General features: G+C 44.9%; 2 protein-coding genes across 3 annotated transcripts in view; one reads left to right on the top strand and one right to left on the bottom strand.

Annotated features, from left to right (window-relative positions):
* hm13 (histocompatibility (minor) 13) overlaps positions 1-17,198 on the top strand; it is a 29,150-nt gene extending 11,952 nt beyond the window's left edge. Inside the window, exons 7-13 of one of the 2 annotated variants that reach the window (XM_042341788.1) lie at positions 1,168-1,225; positions 3,883-3,966; positions 5,228-5,264; positions 5,908-6,010; positions 6,905-6,990; positions 11,376-11,562; positions 13,958-14,018. In XM_042341788.1, coding sequence (XP_042197722.1) covers positions 1,168-1,225; positions 3,883-3,966; positions 5,228-5,264; positions 5,908-6,010; positions 6,905-6,990; positions 11,376-11,523 — 516 coding nt within the window. In that variant the 3' untranslated portion in view covers positions 11,524-11,562; positions 13,958-14,018. Of the gene's footprint in view, positions 1-1,167; positions 1,226-3,882; positions 3,967-5,227; positions 5,265-5,907; positions 6,011-6,904; positions 6,991-11,375; positions 11,563-13,957 lie in introns of both variants that reach the window. The other variant, XM_007908651.2, reaches the window with a different exon arrangement.
* dynlrb1 (dynein light chain roadblock-type 1) overlaps positions 5,019-27,359 on the bottom strand; it is a gene marked incomplete at its 3' end in the record, with an annotated part of 137,919 nt that continues 115,578 nt past the window's right edge. The window contains 1 exon segment of the mRNA NM_001292587.1: positions 5,019-5,062.

Below are 27,359 nucleotides of genomic sequence, written 5' to 3'. Positions count from 1 at the left end.
TTTAAATGTCTCATTTCCCCACTCAATTGCTACCACTAAATTTGTCAAGTGCACTTTGAGAAGTGTTGTGGTTGACCTTAAAATATAATTTGCCTTTTTAAGTTTCCTTTATAACATTATGATGGGAATGGGGTGCGGTTTTTAAGCTTAAAGCACATCTGTCATTGAGTTTAGTCTCTTTTCCCTCTCCTTCCCCCAAAGGGGTGAATCTTGACCATGGTTGTCACTTGTGCTACCTATTGGATTGTAGGTGATGGCTCCCCATCACTGACGGATCAACTTCAAGATCCTCACGCTTGTATTCAAATCTCTTCACTCCCTGGCACCTCCCTACCTCTCCAACCTTCTCATTCAGAACACACCATCCCCAATCCACCACCCGATGCCTCCGCTCGATTGGCACCGGCCTCCTGCTCCTCCCTCGTACCCTCCGCTCTACCAGGGGAGGTCGCCTTTGCAGCCACTACGGCCCAAAACTCTAGAACACTCTCCCTCAATCCCTCCGCCTTGCCCCTCTCCCCTGTTTCAAGTCCTGCCTGAAAACCTACCTCTTTGACTGTGCTTACGGCCACCTTCTCTTCCCTCCCCCCACCCCGGCTCAGAGTCCGGTTTCACCACTGTTAAGCGCTGTGAGACACTATCCTGCATGGAGGGTGCTATATAAGTGCATGTTGTTGTTGTAGGGGACATTGCAACTGAGCACCTTTCCAGTAGGAGGTGATGGGTGATGGTTAGTAAAAGAGGTGGTTCTGAGACCAGTTGTCTTATCCATTCTCCCACTGCTGCCTCCAGGTGAGGTCAGTTAATTCAGCAAAGAGATTTGACCCAGCGACTGACTGTCTGTCTGTATGGCTCAGTACTGTACCGAGTGATATCTTTATTCACATAAGCTGTCAACAGGAGTCGGGAGTTTATGCAACACCAGTGCCAGTCATGCCATGTTGGATTTATACTGCAATGTATTTGCTTTATGCTCTGAATGTTGAGTTTAAGTGTTTTAACACACTGACTGTTCCAGCAAAAAAAAAGCACACAATGTTCAAGTGCTCAATTATATTTGCCTCCCTGCAGTGAGTTGGCAGATAAGGATTTAGCTACAAGTTATTGCCATCTACCCACTCAATTGTCGTGCTGATAAACAGCATTCACTTATTCTTCTTTTTCCAGGTGTTTGGCACAAATGTCATGGTGACTGTAGCCAGGTCATTTGAAGCGCCCATTAAACGTAAGTGTTTTCAGAAACCACGTTAATGTACAGAATGACCTGCAGTGAGTTTAATTGGTGCAATTATTTGGGATTTTGGTTAATTCTATGGTGATGGATTGGTGCGTTGTCAACACACACTCGCGCGCGCGCGCACACACAATACACAGCATGCTCACACACTCTCGTAGACGCTGATATATTGCACTGCAGATGTTGGGTGCCTTTACCTTGGTTCAAATCACCATTTTCATTCGAGCCCAGTGCGTTTTAGCAGGATATTCACCAAGTAGGCATTCCGATTGCGCTCCTCCTCTCCAACTCTTACTCTCACCACTCCCCACCCTCCTGTGGCCAGCATTGGGCTCATTTGTGATGCCTTTTTGCCCTTACTTAACTTGCACGAGCAGTGCTTGTGGGTGAAGCACACTGGGCCTGTAAAAGCGCACTCCACTGTGAGTCAACATCTCTCTTCAGGACTAGAGCAGATACTGTAAATTGATACTAACTGAAGCTAAGGTGGGAATCCAATTTTGACAGCCTTATTTCCCAGTCATCGTTGGCTGCTGTAGCTTAATGGTGAGTCTGTTAACCACTTCCTCACAAAGACTCAATGGGTCACCTGTGTGGGTGCTTGGTGGAATCCAGGTGCAGTAGCCTGAGGGCTTGGTAAAGGGCCCAAGCTATTGGGTTGGGGAAGGAACGTTGGTTATCAAGATGGTGAACTGATTAATGTTGATGGCTGGCGGGCGGTTTGGATTAGACACAGACTGTGTTACCACAGCCTAATAAAAACTGAACGCAGCTGAGCGATGGCTTGATCAGTTTCCAGCTTGTAAATCTAGGCTATTATACCACCTCTTCGACCTTGCCCTTGCATCCATTCCCAGGACAAGTCAGCACTGTCATTGAGTCAGAAGGCTTTATTGTTGCCATCTCAGCCACTTTTAAGGTTCCAGATTCTGCCTGTTCCAATTCTCGCAGCTCCTGAGTGCTCGTACTTGACAGTTGGTTCTACGTGAAGTTACCTTTGTAGTGGCTTATACAGTTAATTCATTCATCTAGTTTTACAAGAAAATAGATTACTTTAAAAAAAATAGGAATCGTTATCTTATTTGGGCTTATTTCAAAACTCAGCATATGTTAAATTGATGCGAAAGGGCTACTTTCTTTGTGCTGATGTGGTCAATAAAAGCACAATGTTCCAAGTTGTATTTTTGTCACGTGGCTTTGTGTAGGAACTCATCCAAATTTAAGAGAAAAATGAGTCCTGCTTTACCCCAAGTGTGCCCTAGAGGGCGCTGTATCATGTTCACATTTATTTAAAGGGCTATTCTTCCAGTTGTAATGGTCCATGATTCACATTTATTTGTCAGTGCTGAGTGTGATTTTTTTCAGTGTATTCAGACTTTAATGTGCCCCAACTTAACTTAAGATTCAGTGCAGTAAAAGCCCCGCATCTCCTATGAATAGCCACAAGAAGGAGCAATTCCTGATTATTTTAAAAAGAAATTGCTCACAGTTTCTCAGTGAGGATGAAAGTCCCAACTATTGCATGATCAGTATTCTCCCTGTACCTGGTTAAAATTTGCAAAACTGAGAAACTTAGGCTAAAACCCCATAATGACCTCTAGAAACTCCTGCCTTCGTTGGGGGTGGGGGTGGGGGGCAGAGAGAGAAAAAGGAGACATGTTTATTAAGCTTGTTTTTTGTTCGCCTGCTGATTATCCCTGCAGCTGCATTGGAATGGAATTGGAAATTGTCAGCAAAATACATGTTGTTCTGCTGGCGGGTGGATACCAGATGGCTGCTGGTTGGCCAGTCTCGCTGTGCGCTATCCAGCTTGGAATGAGATGCTACACAACCAGACATTCCTGATTGTGGGCTGTAGGATGGTTGCCCCAGCTGCTGTATGTTTATCCAATATGCCATTGGAATGTACAGCGCAAATTGTTGTTTTTCAACAGACCCCCGTTTGAGTCCAAATCCCTGACTGTCCAGCGACTTGGGGCGTCTTCCCAACGTGAAAGGCACTATACAAATGTAATTTGTATTGTATCATGCCATGAAGTGCCCCCTCTTCCCAAACACCAGCCTCCTATGGAACACAAGGCTTTAAACCATAATCCGGGTTCTTTAATTCACCCACTTTGGGAAGGGGGCACTCAACAGCAACTTGCGGGAGGGATAGTCATTCTGCTAAGGGGAAGGGAGGTTGCATTCGACGGAGAAGTGGGATATCACCTCAGCTAAACAAAACTCGAGGAAAGTTGGTATCTGCTAGCCAGACCTTCAACGATGCATTAACTAACACTGTCGATGGGAATAAACCATCAGATTGTGGAGAAAAGGATTATAGAAATAATACAGCACAGACGGAGGCCATTTGGCCCATGTGCCTGTGCTGTCTCTTTGGGAGAGCTACCCAATCAATCCCACTCCCCAGTTCTATTCCCCACACTCCTGCAAATTTTTCCTTTTCAAGTGCCTATCCAATTCATTATTTTTCACTATCTTATTGTTTTCCATCTTTCTCCACAAACATCTACTGGTGTAACTAAAGTACGTTTATGGAGCGTGAGCACAACTGACAGGTAATTAAAAACAGTAATATGTACTGTATCATGCCGTTTTTAATTCTCTTGTCAGTAAAATGATTTTAATTGTTTTTTTCTTAGTGGTTTTCCCTCAAGATTTTCTGGAGAAAGGACTTGCCGCCAGTAACTTTGCGATGCTTGGTCTGGGCGATATTGTTATTCCAGGTACTGATATCTTAACATGGGCTCTCCAAGCTTGTAGCATTTCATAACACAATATGTTTTATATTATCAAAACCACAAGGAGGTTCCAAGAACATCCACTTGGGTAGCGCTGGTTTGGCTTGGGGGCTGACACTGGGAGATTTGAGTGGCAGTGGTAGGACAAAGGGTCATGGGTTGACAAGTCACATTACCCCCCCTCCGTTGTGTTATGCATGGATTTTCCAATGGGCTTGCTTCCTCACCTCACCCACTACCACCAACCCTCCATGAAGCCAAACCTCAAACTTATTACAAAATGCTCACTGGCCAAAAATAGTTTGATTTGTACGGTTGAGAAACATTCTGTGACTTGTGTAGAATTCCAGTTTTTCAGCCCATTGTGCCTGTCCAGTTTGTTCTTGGAGTGTGAATGAATCAAATGAAGTTCACAAATTAAAGGTGTATGGCGCTAACACTTGCTTTAAATGCTCGTCATTCAAGTTCAATGGGGTCTCATTAAGTAAAAAATGTTGTAATCTTAGCCTTGGGGGATCTCCAGGATTGGCCTAGGGAAGAGGAATTTCATGGGAGGTGTTCATGTGTGGGCACCAGGTGGGGACAGCATCTGTCTCAGCTGTGCCAGCCTGATGACGTTTGCTGTTGAGGCTCAATCACTTTGAATTATCGACTCACACGTGAATCATGGGCATGTGGTGTGGTGCCAGAGAGTGACTGGGAATTGTGTAGTCATACGTCAAATTGCAGAAGCAGTGAGAAATCTGTGTGTGGGGGTGGGGTAATATACGTTAGAGAATGTTTCCCATTTGCATCTAGTACCAACTTAGAGTGCAACTAAGTGAGCTAAACTGTGGAGTTAGCTGCAAAGTACACGCTTCTACACTTTCATATCTTTGGAGTACAATGCACCCCTAACACTGCATTATATACCATCATAGTTTCACAAGAATTGTAATCAACTAAAAGCCAAATGTTACAGGATAGTCTGAATGCCATGTTGTCTATTAATGACCAATATAAATATGGTCAAGGCTGGATATTAGCTTCCAACAAGGCACAAAGGCTGTGGATGCAGGATCAATTCAAATTTTCAAGACTGGGGTCGATAGATTTTGTTAGGTAAGGGTATCCAGGGATGTGGAGCAAAGGCGGTTAAATGGAGTTGAGGTACAGATCAACCATGAGGGGCTGAATGGCCTACTCCTGTTCCTATGTTTCATTGTGATGCAAGGGAGGAATATTAATCTTTTTTTTTACACTTTAGGTATCTTCATTGCTCTTCTGCTGCGCTTCGATGTCAGGTAAGCGGCTCGAATGCATGACCTGAAACTCTCTGTGTGGAGCAGAAATCTTCCACTTGTACAGGACAAACAGAGTTTTGGTGGGAAATAGACCTGGGCGATGACTGTCGGCAAACCATAACAAGACAATCAGATACTGCAGACTGATAAGGCAGTGAGGCTGGAGTGTCAGTTTGGGTTTAAGAATGTTATTGTATCTTGAGGAGATTGCTATTGATTCTTAACATAGTAAATACGCTTCACAGCTTGAGAAGTCTGTGTGCACAAAAATAACAAGTACAACAACTTGCATTTAAACACCCATCACGGTAACGTCTTTACAAGGACAGGGTCTTGCGCAGAGAAAGAGGAGGTCGTTACAGGTGTGTTTCAAGGAGTAGTTTTTAAAGCTGTACTTAAAGACAGATGAGTGGGTGGGGGCGCGGGGGGCTCTGATGGTTGAGACAGTGTTTATTACACAAATTTTTGTTTTCACAATCAATGCTCGTCTTTACTCAGTGTTTGTGAGTTCGGTGCTGGAATTGGGTGTGTATTTACAGTAAATTTCACTAATCTTCATTCCTGGTGTTGAAAACTGATCTACCACAGAGTGAGCAGTGATTGCCAACCAGCTTTGTTTCATTTCTCTCTTTTCTCCCCCTAGTTTGAAGAAGAATAGCCGGACGTATTTCTACACCAGCTTCTTGGCTTACATCTTTGGCCTTGGGCTGACTATTTTTGTAATGCACACGTTCAAACATGCTCAGGTGCGTCACACTTTATGGTCAAGCTTTGAAATGAAACCTGGAAAGATGATCAATGCTTGTTCCTACTCTTCTGCTGTCTGCACACACTGACCAGAATTATATTTTTAAAAAATATTTCCTCCTCTACAAACACAGTATTGTTCTTTTTTTTAAAAAAAGTCAATTGCAGCGGTGTGGGGAAAGGGGCATTATATGCAAGGACTGCGTAAGCCAACACGGACAACGGGATGGGCCGAATGGTCATTTTCTGAGCTGTAAATTTCTGTGTTTCTGGTATCCATGAATGGCAGCGCTGATTTCCTGCCTCTCCCCAACTCATGTTTATCTTATGTTTTGTTTTTTAACGACTTAACTTGATCTAGGTGCCTCTAGTTATTTTTCTGTTTTTCTAATCCGCGCCGAGGTATTTATTTGATCAATTCTGCTTCGGTTGTGTGATTGGAAAGTTTTTAATCCACTAGGGGGTGCTGCAACCATGTCTAATGCATTTAAATCTCGACTGACATTGTTGCACGCGTTACCCTGAGTTTAATGTGTGTCGGCTGTCGCTGCTTGTTAAAAACCTCTATTAGTGTTGATTGTGAGTTCGCCAATAAACTTGAATCTGACTGGTTTAATATCTTTTGTTTATAACTCTCCAGTGAATGGGTTGCTCTCAGGAGGTAGTTTGTGTGTGTGCGCAAGGATTGCTCTTCAAAGAACCAGCACAGACCCACAATAGACCCAATGGCCACCTTCTGTGTCGTGAATTTCTGTGGCTCTTTCAAGAGCAATTTTTATATATATATATCGTTATATTATTAAAGAAAGCTACTTTTGTCTTGGTTCCATGGTTGAAGTTGTGTCAAGTTGATGGTTTTTGTTTAATCAAGATATTCTTTGTCCAATTCGCAGCCTGCTCTCCTGTACCTGGTACCTGCCTGCATTGGCTTCCCAGTACTCGTGGCCGTGATCAAAGGGGAACTCACTGAGCTGTTCAGGTAAGAATGCAAATGGCATCTTCGTAACCGCTCATCAAATTCAAGATTCCCATCCTCACCTACAAGGCCATTCACGGCCTTTCTCCCTCCTACCTCTCCGACCTACTATCCCCCTACTTACCTGGCCGTACCTTCCGTTCCTCTGGCTCCTGTCTGCTCCACATCCCCCCCCAACCGCCCTACCATCGGTGGCCGGGCCTTCAGCCCCTAGGCTCTGGAACTCCATCCCCCAGTGCCTTCGCCTTGCTTCCTCCCTTTCCTCCTTCAAGGCCGGTCTCAGGACCTTTCTCTTCGACCGTGCCTTCAGCTCCCCTCTCGACTCTCTACTCCCTCCCCTCACCCTGACCATTTCCCCCCTGCTCGGGTCCCGACTCAACTGTCCTGCGCCTTGGGACATCCTCCTGACATGAAAGGTGCTCTATAAATGAAATCTTGTTGTTGTTGTTGACATGACGCTCAGTCAGATTTTCACCCAAGTTTGCCATGTTAGTTCAACTCGGAGAGCTTCCAGTTTTAATTCCTTTTTGCCTTTATTAAACATCATACAAAGTGCCCAGTACACGTTGGCACGGACTTACCTTGCATATATTCACACCGACTCAGTTTGTCAGTGACCTACCTGAAAACATGCGTCATCACATCTAAGATGCAATCAGGCCTGTTGTCGGTTTCCTTCTGGCAAGTGTGTGTGTTTTGCATCCAGTAGTGTTTCTAAACAATAACTCCTTTCAGGGATCATCTGATGTGTATGTAAACTTAGTGCTCAATTTGCTCTGAATATCCTTGTTTACTGGCTTCTGAACCACTCTGAGCAATACTCATTGTCTTGTGTGCAAATTTGACTCCACTTATTGGTGGCAGGAGTGGAGTGTTTTACTTAAATAACCCAACAATTTAGGTGCTAAACTGCTCACTGACCTCAAATTCCACTTCAGGGCGAAGGTTCTAAGGTTTGCCTTAATTGCTGATCAATCACCCCTTGTGTACAGATAAAGAACATCAGGACAGAGAGTCAGCTTGTTTTCTTTCCCTGTCAATGACTGGTACTTGGTGCAGTTCCCTAGTTGCTGATAACTGTGGGCTGTGGCACTCTTGGAAACTTGTCCAGAATGTGAGTCTGGACATTGTCACTGGTGGGTTCATGAATGGAGGCTGATTTGTGATCCATCACCCCTTTTGTTATCGTAGCTGCGATGGGCTTTAGAGCAGCAGTTGAACCCGGGATGTTCCTTCTCTGTGTGTCTTAGTGGGTAAGTGTCCTACTAGGCAGCTCTGCCCTCTTGAGAACGAGAACAACAACATTTGCACGACGCCCCTCACACAGGGTAGTGTTCCAGAGCGCTCGACAATGGCAGAGCACGACGCTGAGCCAGAGGAAGCGTGGAGGTGACTGTAGGCGTGGTTGAAGACGAAGGTCTATGGGCGCAATCTGAAAATAGTGAAGGAAAGAACAAGTCGGGGGATAGAGAAAGTGTTCCAGAGTTTTGGAGCATAATTATTTTTGGGGGGAAGGGATTGAGAAATACTGTAAATCTAGGATCTATGAGTTTCCACTATAATAGCAGATTTAAACTTTTTTTAAAAAAAAACAGGCACAAGGCTGGAGGCTTCAAATAACCGGTCATAATCTGCTCCACCACAGGGATAGAAGGGAGTTTTCATTCAGCTTTTTCCAGCACTTTGTGAGGGAGGTGATTAGCTGAGGAATCTATGGTCTCTCTTGCTTGTTTAACTAGAGGCATTTTGTAGAGCAGTTGACAACGAGTGCTTTCGTTAATAAAATACTTGGGATTTTGTGGTGGGAAAGAATTCTGCTAAACATTAAACGCCGTGATAATCACCCTGGGGGAAATGCGGTCGCTTGTTTGGTAAAATCTCTGTCCGTCAACGTTTCTCAAACCTCCGCTTTGATTATATGGCTTTGCTATGAACAGGTGGCACCTCGTCACCCTATTAATGTACCGAATGCCACCCAGTTGGCACCTATACACTCTGGGCTTCCTTCACAGCTGAGAGTGACTTGTTAAAAGAAACGGAATTAAACTGACAGGAGCGAGTGTTCTGACTGAACCTTTGCCCATTTCCCCTGGAATTATTTTTGAACAGCTGCCACTTGAAAAAAATAATAATAATTTGATCACTCAATCCATGACTGTTTGTGGGACACTGCTGTGAGCAATGGCTACTGCATTTCGCCCATAAGATATACAGTCAATACACTTTACAGGATATTCTGTGAAGTGCTTTGGGGCGTCTCAACAGCGTGATAATTATTATTATTGAAACTCAGGGCTCGGCTATTTGTAAAAAGTGTTACAAGGCTCCTCGACACCACGGTCAAAGCAACCATCAATAGAATGCAGCTGCCGTTCAGTGCTGGGAACCCCAGCTATCAATCCTGATCTGTGTAGAATTCGCTGATTCACGGGGACACCAGGGATGGGGATAGGCGGAAGGGAAAAGGAGACTGCAATTTGGCCTGTTTCTTGGGGGGGGAATAATAATAATCCTTGAATTTGATCACGTCACATTGTCTCAAAACGCTTGGCAGCATGTACCGTAAAATGAATTGACCTGTGTATTTTGTATCAAAAATCAATCAGAATTCTCTGTTACCACAAACTATTGACCCCGGCTCAAAAGTTGCGAGCAGGATTGATCTTGGAGATAGTTTTGCCCCCACTTCCCCATTGAGTGTCCTGACAACAAGCACTGTTCATCCAGGCTCTCGCACGCAGAATGAGAAGAACGATCACTGGGGTGAGGTCCTCGTAGAAGTCGGCTGGGGGAGAGGAGGAAACCAATTGGACAACTTGGATGAGTTTATATGAGCAATATGACAATTTTTCTTTTGCTTGTTTTACAATTTATTTATGACAAATCAGCAATGTTCCTGGCAGTTGGAAGAAGTGATGGGTGGGGGTTTACTCCGTACAGACTGTATCTCACGAGCATGTCGTAGGTGACCTGCAGTTAACATTGAATACAGCTGGTCTGACTTCATAGCACTGGGCACTCTCTACCCAAGCACAACGACAAAACAAACTGAATCCCCCGCACGGTGATCATTAGCACTCGCCCGGGCCAGCTGCAGGGAGAGACTTGTACTGCGGAGAATTCTCAGGAAACGAGGCAAGTCGTTAGACCAAGCAAGCACCTGCTCTCAGCCTTTGATGTTTAATTAATCCAGAGACTCAGGCGCGGGCTGATGGTGACCTTGTCCTGGTCCCGAGCGCAAACACCTGAAATTCAAAATACAGCTGCTGTGCGGAGGAAAAACACGAGGGGGTGGGTGTCGAATCGTCTTGTTTTGATTCCTCAAACTAGAACTCGGGAGCTGACCACCAAAGAAGGGGGTTGGGCGGGTTATCTTTGGAGCCGAGTTGCAGGAACCTCAATTAAAAACAAGCTTGCAAAGGCACATAAGAGTTCTACAGAGGAGAGACTCCTCATTAAAATGGAAACCAAGGACTGCAAATTTGGGTAATGTTGATTCATGGCTAAAAGGAGCTTGGATTGACTGCTTTGTGAAACCGTGTTTTGTTCATTGTTTGGACGTCTCTCCTGCTACCCTAGATTAATTTTTTTGCAGTTGAAATAAGTTCACTTGCATTCATTGAAATATATTGCCAATCCGGTGAGCTCCAATAATCTGCATAGATCGGAATATCAGACCTAGAATACCTACTTCTTTCCAAAAGTGACCTCTTTAGTTTCAGGGAAACCCTTGTCCATTGGGCCAATTGAATTGGAACTACTGAGTTTGATATTAATTGTCTATTATAGCTGCACTTGCCATTCCTACTTTGAGGTTTGGAAGAAGTGAACGGTAGAACAACTTGCATTTACCTGTATACACTATTCTGGAATGCACTACCTGAAAGGGTGGTGGAAGAGGATTCAAAAATAACTTTCAAAAGTGGATTGGGTATTCACTTAGTCTGTGGGAAAGTGTGGGGAGTGGGACTAATTGAATACCTCTTTCAAAGAGCCGGAATAGGTACAATGGGCCGAATGGCCTCCTTCTGTGCTGTAGGATTCTAATTCTATGATGTAGCGCCTTTCACGCGGGGTAGCGTCTTGGAGTACACATTGATGGGCTCGCATCTTAAACATGGCTTTCTCTCGATCTCCTCCCAAGTGCTAAGTACTGATTCTGCGGAGGAGCCTTGACTTACAACAACAATAAAGTTGACAGTGCAGATGGTTCAAGATTAAGTTTCAATTTGGATTTTGGGATACCAAACGTCTGTTAATGGAGTTTCTGAGATTGTTCTGTATTTTACGGTTGCCGTTCTTTTAAAGCTGTCTACACTGAACTTTTCCTTTTGTTCTTCTCCTCTTACCCCTCACCCTTCCTCTTCATGTTGCCTCACTCAAATCAGCTACGAGTCTTCAGCTGAGGTCTTGCCACACACTCCAAGACTTACTCATTTCCCCACTGTCTCAGGCTCCCCAGCTAGCCTGGCCAACTCTATGCAGCAAAAGCCTAACTCCCCCCGCCGCAGGCGGACCAACCCTAGCCCCATGTAGTCCTGTCACGAGAGGCTTGTGGAACCGCAAACTGGCCAGGTATACACCAGACTTCTTGCTGTGCTTTTGCTTCTGTATTGCTCAGCATGCTGCTGCTCCCAGCGTAAGCTTCCTTTTGACTGTCACTCTTGCGTCCTGTGCTTTTTAAGTGTAGCTCTCCTCACTAAGTCACTCATCATCTCGTAGTACTTCATTTCCTCATTTAGAAGCCTCACCAATATTATAACCAGCTTCCAGCTTCTGCGGATGCTTCAGTGTGAATATTCTGGTTGCACCTTGGTTTCCGTTATGAGCAATCATAAAGTTACTGTTTCTCATGCTGAATCATTGATTAACATGACAATAGACTCTGCGTGTGAAGGGCTGTGGTGAGTAATTGACCGATGGTAACACTGGGAAGCCAACCTCATAGCTGTGAGAGGGAGAAAAATGTTGTAACTTGATAGTTTGGGTTCATTGGCCAACTAAATACCATTTGATGTCATTTTCAGCTGCCACACTAGTCATTGTAAATTGCACAAGTTTTTGTTTCGATTGCATATAGTCAGATTGTTGAGTTGCCCAGCTCTCAGCTTAACAACTCAGTGAATTACGCATAGTAGTAGGCGGGGGTAGGGGTGGGATAGAGAACTGAATGCAAAGATGTTTCTTCCAACTAAACTGAAGTAGAATTCCACCAGTAACTACAAAGTCTATAGCTGACAGACAGCCAGCACTCAGGTGTGGGGGAAATGAGTGTGAGGGAAGCGAGGGCGGTAGAGAACTCTATGGATAGTGTCAGTGAAGCCATACACGTTGCATCAGTATTGGCTTGTAATGCATGCGTTGAGCTGCTCTGCATGCCTCTCGACAATTGGGCTTCTCCAGCAGGCTTGGGAATGAGCAGACTGAGTCTTATCGTCTGTGTGATGTGTTTATTTCACCTTTCTATCAGGGAGGTTTGAATATGTCTTCTTTATTTACAACTTTGTATGTTGGATTGTTTTTGTTCATTGGAACAAAAATGCAGTCCTTATTTGCATTGCAAACTTGTGAAGCATTGGCAGGCCAGTAGTGAGACTACTCCTCTCCAGCTCATTTGAGAACGCTGAAATATTACAGGTTGAAGCGCATATTTCTAATTTTAAAGCTGTTTTAGCTCCTCACACAATTTGATTCAGGCGCTCTTGAGACACTATCCTGTGTGAGAGGTGCTATATAAATGCGAGTTGTTGCTGTCGATTCACTCCCAACTCTGATGAGAGATATCAAAAGCTAAGGCCTTGATAACGACATGCATTTACATAACGCCTTTGTGCAGGTAGCGTCTCTGAGTGCTTCTCTTGTTGGAAAGAGAGAAGTTATGTCCTTAGTCATCACAATGTAACGTTCAAATTAGATGGACAAGGCCTTGCATGTTTTTTGCATGCTTGATGGACTGTCAGCCTAAACTTGGATGGCTCAACGTTGTGGGGAAGTAACTCCTGTAGGAAAGAGTATTTATGGGAGATGACATTCCTGTAACTCAGTGGTTAGAGCACTCGCTTTGCAAGCGAGATCTGAATTTGATTCCTGGCAGGGCGAAACCTTGGGCAAGAGCTTAATAATAATCCCTCCAAAAAAAAAACAATAATAAAAATTGGTCATTTTCAATCTACGACTGTTTGTGGGACATTGCTGTGCGCAATTGGCTGCCGCGTTCGCCTACAAGTACACAGTCAATTCACTTTACAATATATTCTGTGAAGCGCTTTGGGACGTCTAGAAGACGTGAAAAGCGCTATATCAAAATGCAAGGATTATTATTATTATACCTAATAATAATCCATCAAGAAAAAATTAGTTTCTTCAATCCACAACTGTTTGTGGGACGCTACTGTGCGCAATTGGCTGCTGCATTTCGCCCATAAAATATTCAGTCAATTCACTTTACAGTGTATTCTGTGAAGCGCTTTGAGACGTCTAGAAGACGTGATAAAGCACTAAATGCAAGGATTATTATTATTCCTTTGAAGCACAGCAACCAACATTAATGCCAGCAACGCAGCTTAATTTAACAAGCTTGATTTAATAAATTGCTACATCTTAACATTTTCTAAACATTTAACCTTTGAAATTGTTAAATAAAGAAGCTGGGTTGGGTTGGTTAATGCTTCATGTGATGTCTGACCAGAAGTTTGGTCTGTGGGTGTTTTTTGCTGATCTTGGTGGAGTGTACAATTTTATATCAGAGCTAGGAGGTGGGCAAAAGGAGATAGGAATCCTTCTCTTAATTGCTATCCAGTTGTACTCCTTTCTTTCTCTTCTCCCACCATCGCCACCCCATTCCCCCAAAACATTGCAGAGATTGAACGCTGGACAAGGACAGGAGATGGGGCGGGGGGTGGATGGTTTACTCATCGAAGGTGACAGCCCACCAGAGCGTATAACTTGTATATTCTCGCTTGAAATGCAGATATGAAGAGAAAACTGGCCTTGACAAGGATGCTTCGGAAGAAGCCACAGAGGATTTGACAGAAAACAAGAAAGAGAAGTAGTAAAATGCCAGCGAGCAGTCTATTGAGAAGCAAGTCCTCGGTCCTATTCTGCCTGTTGTATTCATTTCACGCAAAGACCCTAACAAGCCAAGTGCGTCCTGTGTGTGGGTTATTTTGTGGCAATTTTAAGGGGAAAGACAAAAGTATTTCATTTTCACATCATGCTACAATGCTAGTTATCCAATTCCATTCAAATGTTTTCTATGTATGTGCTACTCTTTATCTGTGTTTTATATACAGTATATATAAAAAAAACTGCGAGGTTATACCAGTGCCTACCTGTAAAGTTTTAATTTATTACCAAGTCATTCATAAATTTCAATGACCCTTTTTAATTCAAAGGCCAGTATTTTTTAAGTTTTGCTTTACAAACAAATGCAGAGAGAAAAAAAATTCTTCTCCCCTGGAACAGTCATTCACACTTTTACCAAAAACAAAATTGTTTTTAAAAATATATATATAATCTCACCTGTCACTATTTTTTTACATGTTGGTTGGAGCCCATGGATGCATTTTTAAAAGGGAAATTCTAGAGTTTAAATCAGCAGTGTTTTTATTGGAAAATGACTCAATCAGCTGCTAATACTTACTGTAGATTTATAAGTATTGAATTTAATGCTGGGACTATTTTTTTGTCTAACGGGCCATTTGTGTCTCTCCCCCTGCCCTCCTGCTGCATTTGTTTGGAAATCAAGGATTGACTGATCGATTATATTTTGGTGTTAGGTTGGGGAGGGGGTGGTGAAGGTTTACCCTAAACTGTACCTTGTATTTATGTCCACCTGTGGAAAGTCCTGAACAGAACGTAAGTGCACCAGCCAGTAAACCTGAAACTGCCCGAGTGAATTCAGTCGACATCATTGTTCAGGTGGAAGTTTTCGTTTCAGCTGGTTGGAATGTGGGACTTGTCATGATTGCAGTTGTTTCTATTAGTGAGGTGTTCCTCTGTCTGCAGTGCATGTGGCAGTTTATGTGTCAGTCCCCACTTCCCTCTTTTCTCCCCTCTTTCTTTCTCTTCCCCACCCCCCATCCGGGGCAAAATTTACACCAACCAGCACCCCAGCCGCCTCCCTTCCTCCCTCCCCCGGTCACACTGAAATCATTGTTGAATATGCTGAATTCACTAATGGAAGCAAGCGCAGGGGGGGGTGGGGGGGCAGAGGGAGAGGGGGCAAATTATAAATGACCCCGCTTTGTACCCACCCGCACACAGCACCAACGAGGATCTATCTCCCAGAGGCCAAGCCAAATTGTAGTGTCCTCCAAACTGTCAAGTTGCTTAGCTTGAGACCAAGGCTTTGAACCTGGGACCTCCTGGATTGGTGTAGGTTGATCATTACCTCACCATGGTAGTGCATTTAACCAGTGGGACGCCAGGAAAAGCTGTGTTTTTGTTTGTCCGATTATTTTCTTTTGAGGTTGGGGAAGTTTTGGGAAGCTCGCTCGAATACCAGTGATTTACGCGGTTTCTCCCCCACACTTATACCACTGTTGAGGACAGGATCATGCTCATTGAACTGAATGAATTCTACAGGATCTTACTCTTAACAGAAGCTTTGCCACCTTTTCACTTTTCCATTTCAGATGAATTGGAGGCTCCCTCCAAAAGGTCTCTCCTCTTTTCCCAGCACAGGTAGCAACACAAGTTTATCGTTGTACTTGACACTTAACAATGATTGCACCAGCCAGGACACTTGAGCTGTAGGTTTATTTTTAACAATGGCCTGCAGTCATGAGCCAATCTCTTTGCTGTATAACGAAGAAGGTGGATGGATGGACGGACGGACGGGTGGGTGGGTGGATGAAGTAGCCTGAGTTTAGTGTTGAGCCGCGATGCGCTCTCTTGGGCTTCATTCTCCACTCGTGAATTTTTAAAACTTTCTTAAGCTTTTTGTTTCTTCTAAACTGCCTGCAAACCCGGACATCCATCTCTTTATGGCCTTTGTTTCCCCCATTCAGTCACTTTTACGTGCAACGATTAATTATCGCTCTTCATTCTGTGGTTTGCGATTGTTCGAGATCTTGAGGAGTATTTCTGTGTCAAAAGCACAATGTTCAAGCTTCCCGTAACCATAGAGTCTAAATTCCCACGACCCATTTGACTTCACTTTGTACTGAACCTTTAATGATGGCAGTGGAGCATGGGTTCAGGATCTATGCTCTGATGTGATTCTGATTCCGTAGGACGCTATTTTCAGTCAATTTTTTTCCCCCAATTTTTTTTGGCATCTTTTTCCTTTTGTATCTTAACTTTCCCCTCTTCAGGGAAACGTCGGCCTCCAATGCCCGTTGCCAAATGATGAAAGGAAATATTCCAGAATGGTACCTCATTTCTAACCCTAACAAGATTCTTTCCCTTTACACGTGGCCTCTGTGACTGGTTTATTTTATAATGGTGTTATCCCGCGACGACTGATTTTTTTTGACTGTTCAGTAGCCAGCGCGAGCCTCCAGCAAGGCGGTGTCTTTGCTGTACATCATGTCCTCGATGCCAGAGAAGTGCATTCACTTCTTCTTACACTTGTACCCGCTAACCAAAAAGTTGAGCCATTTCCAATAGCTTTCTTTCGTTGACCCAGGCGACAAGACGATTAAAAGCTAAAACTTTTGTCAGTCCAAAATATTCCAGAAATCTATAGCGAGTGTCCGAATAACGTTTTCAGTGGGTGGGGTAAGTGCATGTGGGGTGGGGGGGGGGCGGGGGCAGAGAGAGGGAGGAGCAGTCTTGGAGATTTTATAGCCCAGTGTACACAAGTCTGCCAGTCCATATTGTACATGTTCAGTGTGCTCGGCTTTTTATGTATCATGGATATGTGCGTATATGTTAAAATGGTACACGTGACTTGAGTGTTCACACGTTCCTGAAGTTCCATATCCTTCAGACTTGTATCTCTATCCGGTTTTCATGGGACGAGTGAAGGAGGAAGAAAGTTATTTAATTGTGTGATCATGGATTGGAACGCAACGCGGGGTTAAATTAAACACTGGGTCATTGTAATTGGGTGGATTTTTTTTAAAAAAGAGTTCTTTGTGATTATTGAGAATCTTGCTTTTTCTGCTTTTCCATTACTGTAGCAAAGCTGCTCAACCTGGTTCCCGTGAGGGGCTGTGATCATTTTGCAATAAACTTGTGGTGTGCACCACTATCTATATGCATCAGCACTGCTGCCGTCTCTGATTATTCCAGCTGGACATCATATCCTGTGATCGCGGTGACAAGAACACATTATGTCTGGTGGCAAATTGGATATTCCCAGCTCAGTGGTCAACAGCACCTCGCTCGCGCATGTACAGTGCCTTCCAGGTAGGACGTATTGTGGGCAGCACCAACCAGAAAGGGATAGAGAGGGATCAGATTGAGTGTTGTCCACAATCACACATATGTTTTTTTTCCAAAAGGGATTTTTTTCTCTAGATATCAAGGGTGTAAGCAGCACCTCAATATTGTAGCACCCCAATGATTTCTCTCAGGTGCAAGTTCCGATTGGATGTGAATCCTGTGCTATATTATTGATAATAAGAATAATTATCCTTGCATTTGATATCATGCATCAACATGTTGTTGAGGTTTCTCAAAGTGCTTCACAGCATCCAACTTCTGGACCTCCCTGTCTCAATCACTCTGCCTTGCCTCCCCCACCCCCATGCTTTAAACCTTAAATCCTACTCTTTAACCGCAACATATAATCACCTCCCCTTTCTCTAGTGCCCCACCCTACCCACCTATACATACAGAGCTCACACACTAGCCAGCGTGAAGGGTGCTAGGTGAATGCAAGTTGTGTATGCAGAAAACATGTAGCAAATTAATTTTTTCCCCTTATTTACTTGTCCACGTAGACCCTGTGACATTTCTCATTCAAGAGATCAGTAAGACAAGCTCTCCTGATGGTTGTCTGGTGAGAAAAGGTGTTTAAAAGTCCTGTAGCTCAGTGGTTAGAGCACTCGCTTTGCAATTGAGAGACCTGAGTTCAATTCCAGACAGAGGGTGAAACCTTGGGCAAGTTTCCTTACTCCACACAGAGCCTAATAATAAACCTCCAAAACCAAAAACAATAATAAATTGGTCATTTTCAATCTACGACTGTTTGTGGGACATTACTGTGCGCAATTGACTGCCGCGTTCGCCCACAAATATACAGTCAATTCACTTTACAGTGTGTTCTGTGAAGCGCTTTGGGATGTCCTCCCGACGTGAAAAGCGCTATATCAAATGCAAGGATTATTATTATTAAAACCCTGTCCTGTTTGTGGTGGTGTTTATCCACTAGAGGGACCCGTTGAGCTACAAAAGTCAGTGAGTGGTACCTCAAGCATTTGCCTGCGATTCTCACTCCACCCCACTTTGCTGAACTCCCAGCTTGAGACCGAAACTAAAATGAAATGTCAGTTATGGTCTAAACTATATTTTAAAAAGGGAAAACCTTAGAATTGTTCCCTAAGAATTTTACGGAAATGAAAGTTTGATTCCAGACATCCTCGGAGCCAATGTACGAGAGATGTCATGTTCCGTGTCCGCCCTAACTGACTCAGTCGCTCCCATGCTCTCCTCTGGGCCAGAAGGTTTTATGTGTTTGAGACCCACATCAGAACTTGAGCTCACAGCCCAGGCTGACACTCAGTTTTTGTTTGGAGTGGGGTGGGGGGCATAGAGAAGGCAACGCTGTGTTTACAAGAGGTCATCCTTCGCATGAGACACTTAACACTGGTCAGTTACGTGTTTATGGGATGTTAAGAGTGACACTATTCAATAAGGGAAGGCAACAATCCTCCAAATAAGTTGTACATTCACTTTTAATGGATATTTCTGGGATCTAACTGTGCGAACCTCTGCCTTTTGGCTAAGGTCAAGTGTAGTGATCTTACGTTTGATCTCTCCCCTTCTCCCCCCTCTTCTCCCCACCCCCCCTTTATGGGGGAGGGAGGGGGGGTCACAGACAGGCTTACCACAGCACTTGGTCACCCAGCTCGGGTTGGACTGCGGGAATCTAGTCCCCTGATTTGCTCAGGTGGTCATGAAAAGGAGACAGGTCTGTGTCGTTCTTTGACAATTTGGGGCCGAGATTGTATGCGTGTGAGAGAATGTGGGGGGGGGAATGTCTGGGTGTTAACTCTTGTCCCTATTTGAGGAGCACGATTGGGTTTAGTGGAAGGGAGTGGGGTCTAACCTCACTCACCAAACAAAAAAAACCTGTTCAAATTTGCTGCTGTGTTCACTAGTCACTTAAGAGCAATTCCTTGCGACACTTAACATCAAACAAGGATTATTATAATTGTTGCTTGTACTTTATGGTTTTCATGGGAAGGCCCCAGGTCAACCTGCTCTGAATCATTGACTGGGGGGGTGCACTTGTCCTGTGCTAGATCCAATATGTGCTGTGGTGTAAGACTGTTCTCCTTGTGCGTAGTTTCATGTTAGTGTGATTAATGGCACTACCAGTGATGTGGGTTGGTGCCAATCCCTCTGTTTACTGGAAGACAATAGCCAGTTAAGCAAGGTACATTGTGGACTGACTGGCGGTCTGTTAGCATATTCACCTTTCATCACTGGGTTTGAGTCCAATGCCGTCTCTTCCTTCAAAGGCCCCCACAACCTTGCTTCTCCCTACCTGTGACCTGCTAGCTCCATAAAGACCTGTCCGCTCCCTCAACTCAATGGGCTCCAGTCATGTCCCCAGCCTCCTTCAAAGCCCGTGTTAAGACCCTCCTCTTCAACCGCACCTTTGGTCACCCCTGCCCTCCGGCTCTCCCAATCCCATTCCCCAGCTCGGGTCCAAATCCCTGACTGTCTAGCACCTTAGGACATCCTCCTGACGTGAAACACGTTGTGTAAATGTCGTTTGATACTGTTGTTCCTTGTGTACTCTGGCCCACAGTGTAAAATAAAAGTTCACAAGGTAGTCGACAGTGATTTGGGGATGAAATCAATTTGAAGGATTGGGAAGAGGGTCGTGAGTGATTGTTCCTTTGTGACAGAACACATGGACTTAAGTTCCTCTTTGGCTCAGTACATTCGGTGCCGGAAACGGGCCAGAAGCACAAGGCCCTGCTAGGTCACTGCGTCCTCTCTCTGACATTGGGTTTAAAGGTCGAGTTTGACCCTAGTATCAAATTTATAAAACTCTTGTCCACCCCTGACCTGGGAGTGATTTAATTTGAACAGTTTTGCCCTCCGATCCCAGCAACATCCAAGCCCAGACAGGAGAACGAGAGACGTGCTGAGTGGTTCGTCAGCCAGTTCTGGAATCCAGCCCAGGAGCCTTTGGTGAAACCGTGCTCACCGACCAGCTGGGGAAAAGGGATTACGTTTACCGGGAACTGCCCACTTCACAAACCTGTGCTTTTCTGCAGTGTGCAAAAAAAAAGTCGCTTTGGCCCTGGGAGATATTGTGCTATTGTTCTGTCCACTTTCTTTTCCCTTCAAGCTAATAAAGTGCTGAATGACATCCTCTGCATCTGAATAATAATGGGTTTGAAGACAGAGCCCCGCTGAGATCCAGCTGTTAATCCATTGTGCTGTGGAGACGCCAATTTCAGCTGGACAAGCAGTTGCTAAGGTTCAGCCTGGCTGTCCGGCCAGTGTACTCGTTAAACATAACAGGTACATCAAACATTCAGCCGCTAGGTGTTAAGGATTGAGTGGGGTATAGTGCCAGGGAGTCAAAGAAACCATAAATCTCAGCTTTGTAAACACTGCAGTTATTTTACTGAGCTAAGCTTTTTATTTTTATGTGTGTGTGTGTATATATATATATGTGTGTGTTGCAGTTGCAGGGAAACTTGTATTACTCTGAACTATGAATGTATTGAAATACCCGGCATATAATCCTTGCATTTGATACAGCACCACAGGATCTTTTAACGTCCACTTTCAGCAGGTAGATGGGAACTCTGTATAAAGTGTCTCAATCTAATGCAATGCTAAATGACTATTCTTCAAACGGGAGCCTTGACTATTGATATCAGCCACGTATCCAAAAGCTCACTGCTGGGTCCAGTCCTCGCCGTCAAAGTTGACAATTGTGCAGCATCCGGAAAACCGGTCGCCAAATTCATTCTGAATTCGGGAAAACTCAAAGAGAAGATTAAGACTTCCAGATCAAGACTTCTTTCCAAAATTCCGTGCAGTTATTTCAACGACATGGGTGTGAGGCTGGTTATTAGCTCAGTCTGTTGGGCTCAGCCTCACACCAGCCTTTGGCTATAGTTTATCAATCCAATATTTCGAGAGCCCACGCAGTTTAGGGTTTTATTAATCATATGTGTGCTCGTGTACGTGTTGATGGACATGTGTGGTGTGTGTGCGTACATTCAATTTCTAGGCCAAACTAACTTCATTTCCTATTTGCTGGGAATGTTGGAGAATAAGTCCTGATTTTGTGCACTCGTGTGACAGGATCATAATAATAATAATAATCCTTGCATTTGATATAGCGCTTTTCACGTCGGGAGGACGTCTCAAAGCTCTTCACAGAATATACTGTAAAGTGAATTGACTGTATATTTGTGGGCGAACGCGACAGCCAATTGCGCACAGCAATGTCCCACAAACAGTTGTAGATTGAAAATGACCAATTTATTATTGTTTTGAGTTTTGGAGGGATTATTATGAGGCATTTGGAGTAAGGAAACTTGCCCAAGGTTTCGCCCTCTGCCTGGAATTGAACTCGGGTCTCTCGCTTGCAAAGCGAGTGCTCTAACCACTGAGCTACAGGACTCATCAGACGTGAAGCTCACTTTTTCAACAACAGAGCAGTGATCACTTCAAACTACAACAACTTGCTTTTATATAACATCTCACAACGCTTTCACATCAGTCCCAACAGATTATCTGTTCCCTTTTTTTACCTACTGTTATCCCCTCCTCCTCTCTTCCCTTCCCCCCCCCACTTCCTAATAATAATCCTTATATTTGCTATCGCGCCTTATCACGGCGGAAGGATGTCTCAAAGCGCTTCACAGGAATTATTGTGAAATGGGAGTGACTGTGTATTTGTTACCAATACAGTTGTGCATAGTAATGTCCCACGAATGACAATCAGACAAAATGACAGTGATTGATGCTGAGATACAATTGTGCAAACCAGGTGCCTCCAGCAGCACCTCCCTCAATAATCATTCTTCATCCCTGAGTCTGCAGATCAAGTGTCAGCAGCTCCTGAGCATCATCTGACCTTCCCTCCCCTGAGGCCCAAACTCTCACCTGGCCTTTAGTCTGGGACCATTCTTGTCTTCACATTTAAGATCGAGTGGAACTGTGGTAAGTTCTTCAATCCAACCTCAGTTGGGAAGATCTTTGGGAAAAGTGACTTCGAAATGAAACTGTGGAATCACTCACAACCGCGAGACTCGGAGCGTAGTGGTTGGAGCACTCGCCTCGCAAGGGAGAGGATTCCCGGGCGGGGTAAAACTTTTGGCAAGTTTCCTTACTCAGCACATCTCTTGTTTACTTGCAGTAAGCAGGAACCTGGTTGTTAGTCGATTGACGAATCGCTTTCTGGGGGTAATAATCCCGGTTTAAAAAATATATATATTTTTAAAATTGGTGACTCAATCTACCATGTTTGTGGGACGCTGCTGTGCGCAATTGGCTGCTGCGTTTTGCCCACAAAATATACAGCCAATTCACTTTATCCTGTGAAGTGCTTTTATAAGCTTATATATTAAATGACAGGATTATTATCATTAAAATTATTACAATCTCAAAGGTTTCAGCCCAAGCCTCTGAGATGCAGGGTCAGGTGTGGTTTACCAACGCAAGCGGTGGCTTATTATCGCGCAAGGCTGATCCTGCACCCGCTTAGACTCCGGCCAACTCGTCTGCCTCTCCTGTGGTCAGAGGTAGGTACAAAAGAGGTTGGGGGGTGGGGGGGGGGGGGGGGGAGAGAGAGAACTGGAGGGTCGATTTAAGCAGCTTTGCAATCTGTCAGCCCCGTCACTTTCATCCTTCTAGCTTTGTGCTAAGTTGGCTGCCCTCTCCTGACACGACACTGTCCTCTCTGTGTGCAGGTGCGCTCCTTTCAGCTCGGAGGAAATGCTTCCCGGCTGCAGACAAGAGGCAGTGCTGGGAAGATTGATGCCCGGCCTGTTGCTAGGTGACTATCTCTCACCATAGGGATCGGAATCAGCTGTTGATGGTTGATGAGCTGTCAGCTGTATTGACTCTCCATTCAGCTCAGCCGCTGGTTCAACTTAGCGCAGTGACTTATTGGGTGGGGGGTTGGGGTTGGTGGGAATTTGTTGGAAGTTGCAACATTTTCCTTTTCTTCGCTCTTGCATTTACACACCCAAGAAAACTCCCACGATATGTGTGTGTGTCTCCTCTCCTCTCTATAAAACCTTATATCGTACAGCCTCTTGAGGGTAGAACCCATTTCGCTGTGTCTTCAATTCACGTACAGACTGTACTACATCTCGTGCTGCACTTTATCTCCCAGCAAACCTGGGAAGCCGCTGTGTCACATTTTGCATACAAATACAGTCATTACACTTTGCAGTTTTGTTCTTAAAAAAATAGGTGGAGCGCTTTGAGGAGTGCTGTCAGATGCGATAAGGCACTGTATCTAATGCGTGGATTATTATTTCCCATAAAATATACACTTTACAATATACTGTGTGAAGTGCTTTGAGAAATCTCCACGATGTGATAAGGCGCTATATCGAATGCGAGGATTATTGTTATAAAATCATGCTGGATTGCTCAGTAGATCCGATGATAAGAATCTGGAGTGCACGGCCCCAGAAAGCTATAGTCAACAAATCAGTTGAGGGATTAAAGAGAGAGAGGGAGATAATTGGGGAATAAAACTATTACGGGATCTGGTGAGATTAGGGGAGATACCATGTATTTTGTGCAGTGCTTTGAGGTGTCTCAATAATGTGATCAGGCACTATATCAAATGCAAGGACTATTACATAAAATGACACCCATCCATACTTCAGTGTCGTGGGGGGGGGGGATTGATTCTCATCGGCAGAATTTTTATTATTTTTAAAAATCCTCTTAAGTCATTTATTTTAAAACTCACTAAACTTACAGTGCCAGGTGTGCGTTTCAGAGGCTTTTTCTCACACATTGAACATCCTAGCGCAGGGGTTGCCATAGAAACCATCTGGAAAGACAAAAAAAAATTCTTCCCCCCTCCTCTCCCCTCTCCACCACATCCCACTTTGTTGGTGACTTGAGATCATAACTGAATTTTTCCCCTTCTCCCTTCTCTCCCTCATTCCTGGGTGCTTTATAGCGGGAGCAGCTGCCCCATTGCCCCATTGGTTGCCCGTGATCTTTTATTCCCCCTGAATTATTCGAGTGGTTCTTTTCCCCCACCCCCACACCCCCTCCCCGGTATAAAGAGCCTTTGCAGCGACTTGACAGCTACGCGGAGGCAAACATGACCCCCAGGGCCTGTGAGAAAGTCTTGTCCGTAGGCGAGGCCTGCCTCCCATTTTAATAAATTGGGATTTAATACACTCTGGAATGTGGCCTGTGCACATACACACAGACACACACACAGCGAACGAGGTGTGCGAAGGAAAAATAATAAAGCAAAATAAATAATTGTGCGAATGTACTTCAGATACACACACACCCTCCTCTGCAGGGCTGCTCACGTTGGGTGCTGGAATTCAGGCTTAACTGTAGGTGGTTTGTCACAAGCTAAGATACTTCCCCATTGCCCAGTTGGTAGCACTCTCGGCCTCTGGGGGTGGGAGTTTGTGGGTTTAAGCCCAAAGGCAGGGTTTGGGGAATAAGAGAGCTTTTTTTTGCCAATTTTGGCCCACAAAATACACACTCAATTCATTTTACAGTATATTCTACGAAGCACTTTGAGATGTCTCAACACGTGATAAGCCGTTGTTTCAAATGTTAAGGATTATTAGTGTTATTATTTGGGTTGACACTCCAGCACAGCTCCCACTGTATCATATCCCCCCCCCCACCAAACACGTCAACCTGAAATCCCTCCAACCCCACCCTTGTCTCTTTCAAGTCCAGTCTAAAGACCTTCCTCTTCGAATGTACCTTCGGTTACACTTCACCCACCAGTCCCCCACCGCTGCCCTTCACCCCTTTTGACCCCAACTCGTAACGCTGGTCCAAAAAAAAACTGACTGTCCAGTGCCTTGGGACATCCTTCCGACGTGAAGGGCGCTGTACACACATTTGTTGTTGTTAAGTGTAATTTGTTGTTGTCCGGTCTGTGCCTGTTAAGGTGGACATTGTAGAGATCTCTTGCGCGTCCCTACTGGAAAAAGGAAGGGTTTGGAGTCCTGTAGCTCAGTGGTTAGAGCACTCGCTTTGCAAGCGAGAGACCTGAGTTCAATTCCAGGCAGAGGACGAAACCTTGGGCAAGTTTCCTTACTCCACACAGAGCCTAATAATAATCCCTCCAAAACAAAAAACAATAATAAATTGGTCATTTTCAATCTACGACTGTTTGTGGGACATTGCTGTGCGCAATTGGCTGCCGCGTTCGCCCACAAATATACAGTCAATTCACTTTACAGTGTGTTCTGTGAAGTGCTTTGGGACGTCCTCCCGACGTGAAAAGCGCTATATCAAATGCAAGGATTATTATTATTATTTATGTCCTGACCAAGAATTAGGACCTGGGAAATTGGTCAGGCTTGGGACGTCCTCCAAACCGGAAAGGCGCTATACAAATGTAATCTTGTTGTTGTTGTGTCAAACAAGCTGTTGCGTTCACTTACAATGACACAGTCACTACACGGGACAGCAATTCCCTGTGAAATGCTTTGAGAAGTTCCTATATTATACGTGCTGTACCAGATTGAGTATTAATAATATTAATATCAGGTCTTCAAGATGTCTCAAAGCACTTCACAGAGTATACTGTAAAGTGAATTGACTGTGTATTTTCTGAGTGAAAATATATTATTACAGTATAAACAATGTGTTTTAAATGACATCCACTAAAACACATGAGCATCACTCTTTTTCTCTCTCTCTCTCTCTCTTGTTCTCTTGCTCACTCGCTTACTCACCTCTCAGTCACTCTCTCCAGAGTATCGGAGTTGATGAGTGTGTGAGTTGGGGCCAAATTGTGGAAGCAATTTCAACAACCATGACGACTCGAAAAGCTAAATGCCTTCCTACCAAAGTGACCGCGAGCTGCCCCTGCGGTGACATCTTCCCCCCCAACCTCGCCTCCCTCCCCCCTACCCTCTTCCCCCCCCCCTCCCCCCCACCTGACAAGCACGCTCCATTATAAAACGAGTCACTTTAATACCAATTACACACGGCCAACTAAGCAAATAGTGTCCAATTGGGAAAGGGATACAGCATAACGGAGGAGCCTTACCAACAGAGTCAGTAAGTCTAGACTCCAGATGTGAACTAGTAGCCTCTCTGGTGCTCAGTAAATATCGCGAGCAGATGTAACGGATTCAGCATGAAATTAAAGAGGAGGAAAGGCTCCGAGCACACGGTGGGTACTGGCCCCGGAGTAAGAGTCTCACACTCGGGACAGGGCGAGGAGTTGGGGAGTAAGCCGGGGTCCGCCTGATAACAGCTCCCCCCACCCCTGAGTCAGCTGTCAAATATAGGCTTACAAATCATCGAGCTTACAACGCCTATTGTGTGTGTGAGTGTCTGTTTGTATGAGTCCTGTGTGTGTGTGTGTGTGACCCATATGCATGCGTGTGTGTGTTGACCTATGCGTGTGTGTGAACCATGTGTGAGTGTATGTGTGTGTTCGAGACTATTAACATTAGTTGTTCGGTCACAACTGGGTATGTCCTCCACACTCTCAATCCATCCCCATACTGAGATGCATCCTGACACTACACCCCCCCATCCCAACACTGAACCCCCCCCCCCCCCGACACTAACCATCCCCTTACTCACCCCCCCCCCGACACTGAGACCCGCCCCCTCCCCCCACTCCTCCCCAAATACTCACGGACACATATCCTGATGCTGAGAGACGCTGCTGGTCCTGCGGTGCTCACTGGCCGCCCACACACACAGCTGGTTAACAGAGCGACTGGTTCTGGTCTCACTGCAGATGTTGCTGACCAGCAGAGGGTGACCGCCACCCTCTCCCCCCCCACAGCGGATCAGCCTCTCGATGACCAGCTCATGGGTGGGTGAGCGGCAACCAGGAGATCATCACCCTCAGAACCCAGGCTGGCATCTGTCTCACTGGCCGTCCTCAGTACCACAACGTTGCCTGTGTTTACCCAGCGAGTCAGCGACTGCTTAAAGGGAGTGTCCCACTGTGTGCTGTTAAGTTGTCCACACTCCCCATAAAGGGTGGGACGGGGGGGGAGTGGGGGATACAGGGGGTTACCAAAGTA

Source organism: Callorhinchus milii, unplaced genomic scaffold (assembly GCF_018977255.1).
Source record: "Callorhinchus milii isolate IMCB2004 unplaced genomic scaffold, IMCB_Cmil_1.0 Scaffold18, whole genome shotgun sequence".
Classification (NCBI taxonomy): Eukaryota; Metazoa; Chordata; class Chondrichthyes; order Chimaeriformes; family Callorhinchidae; genus Callorhinchus; species Callorhinchus milii.
Note: the sequence above shows the minus strand (reverse complement) of the source record. Positions and strands in the feature narration are given on the sequence as shown.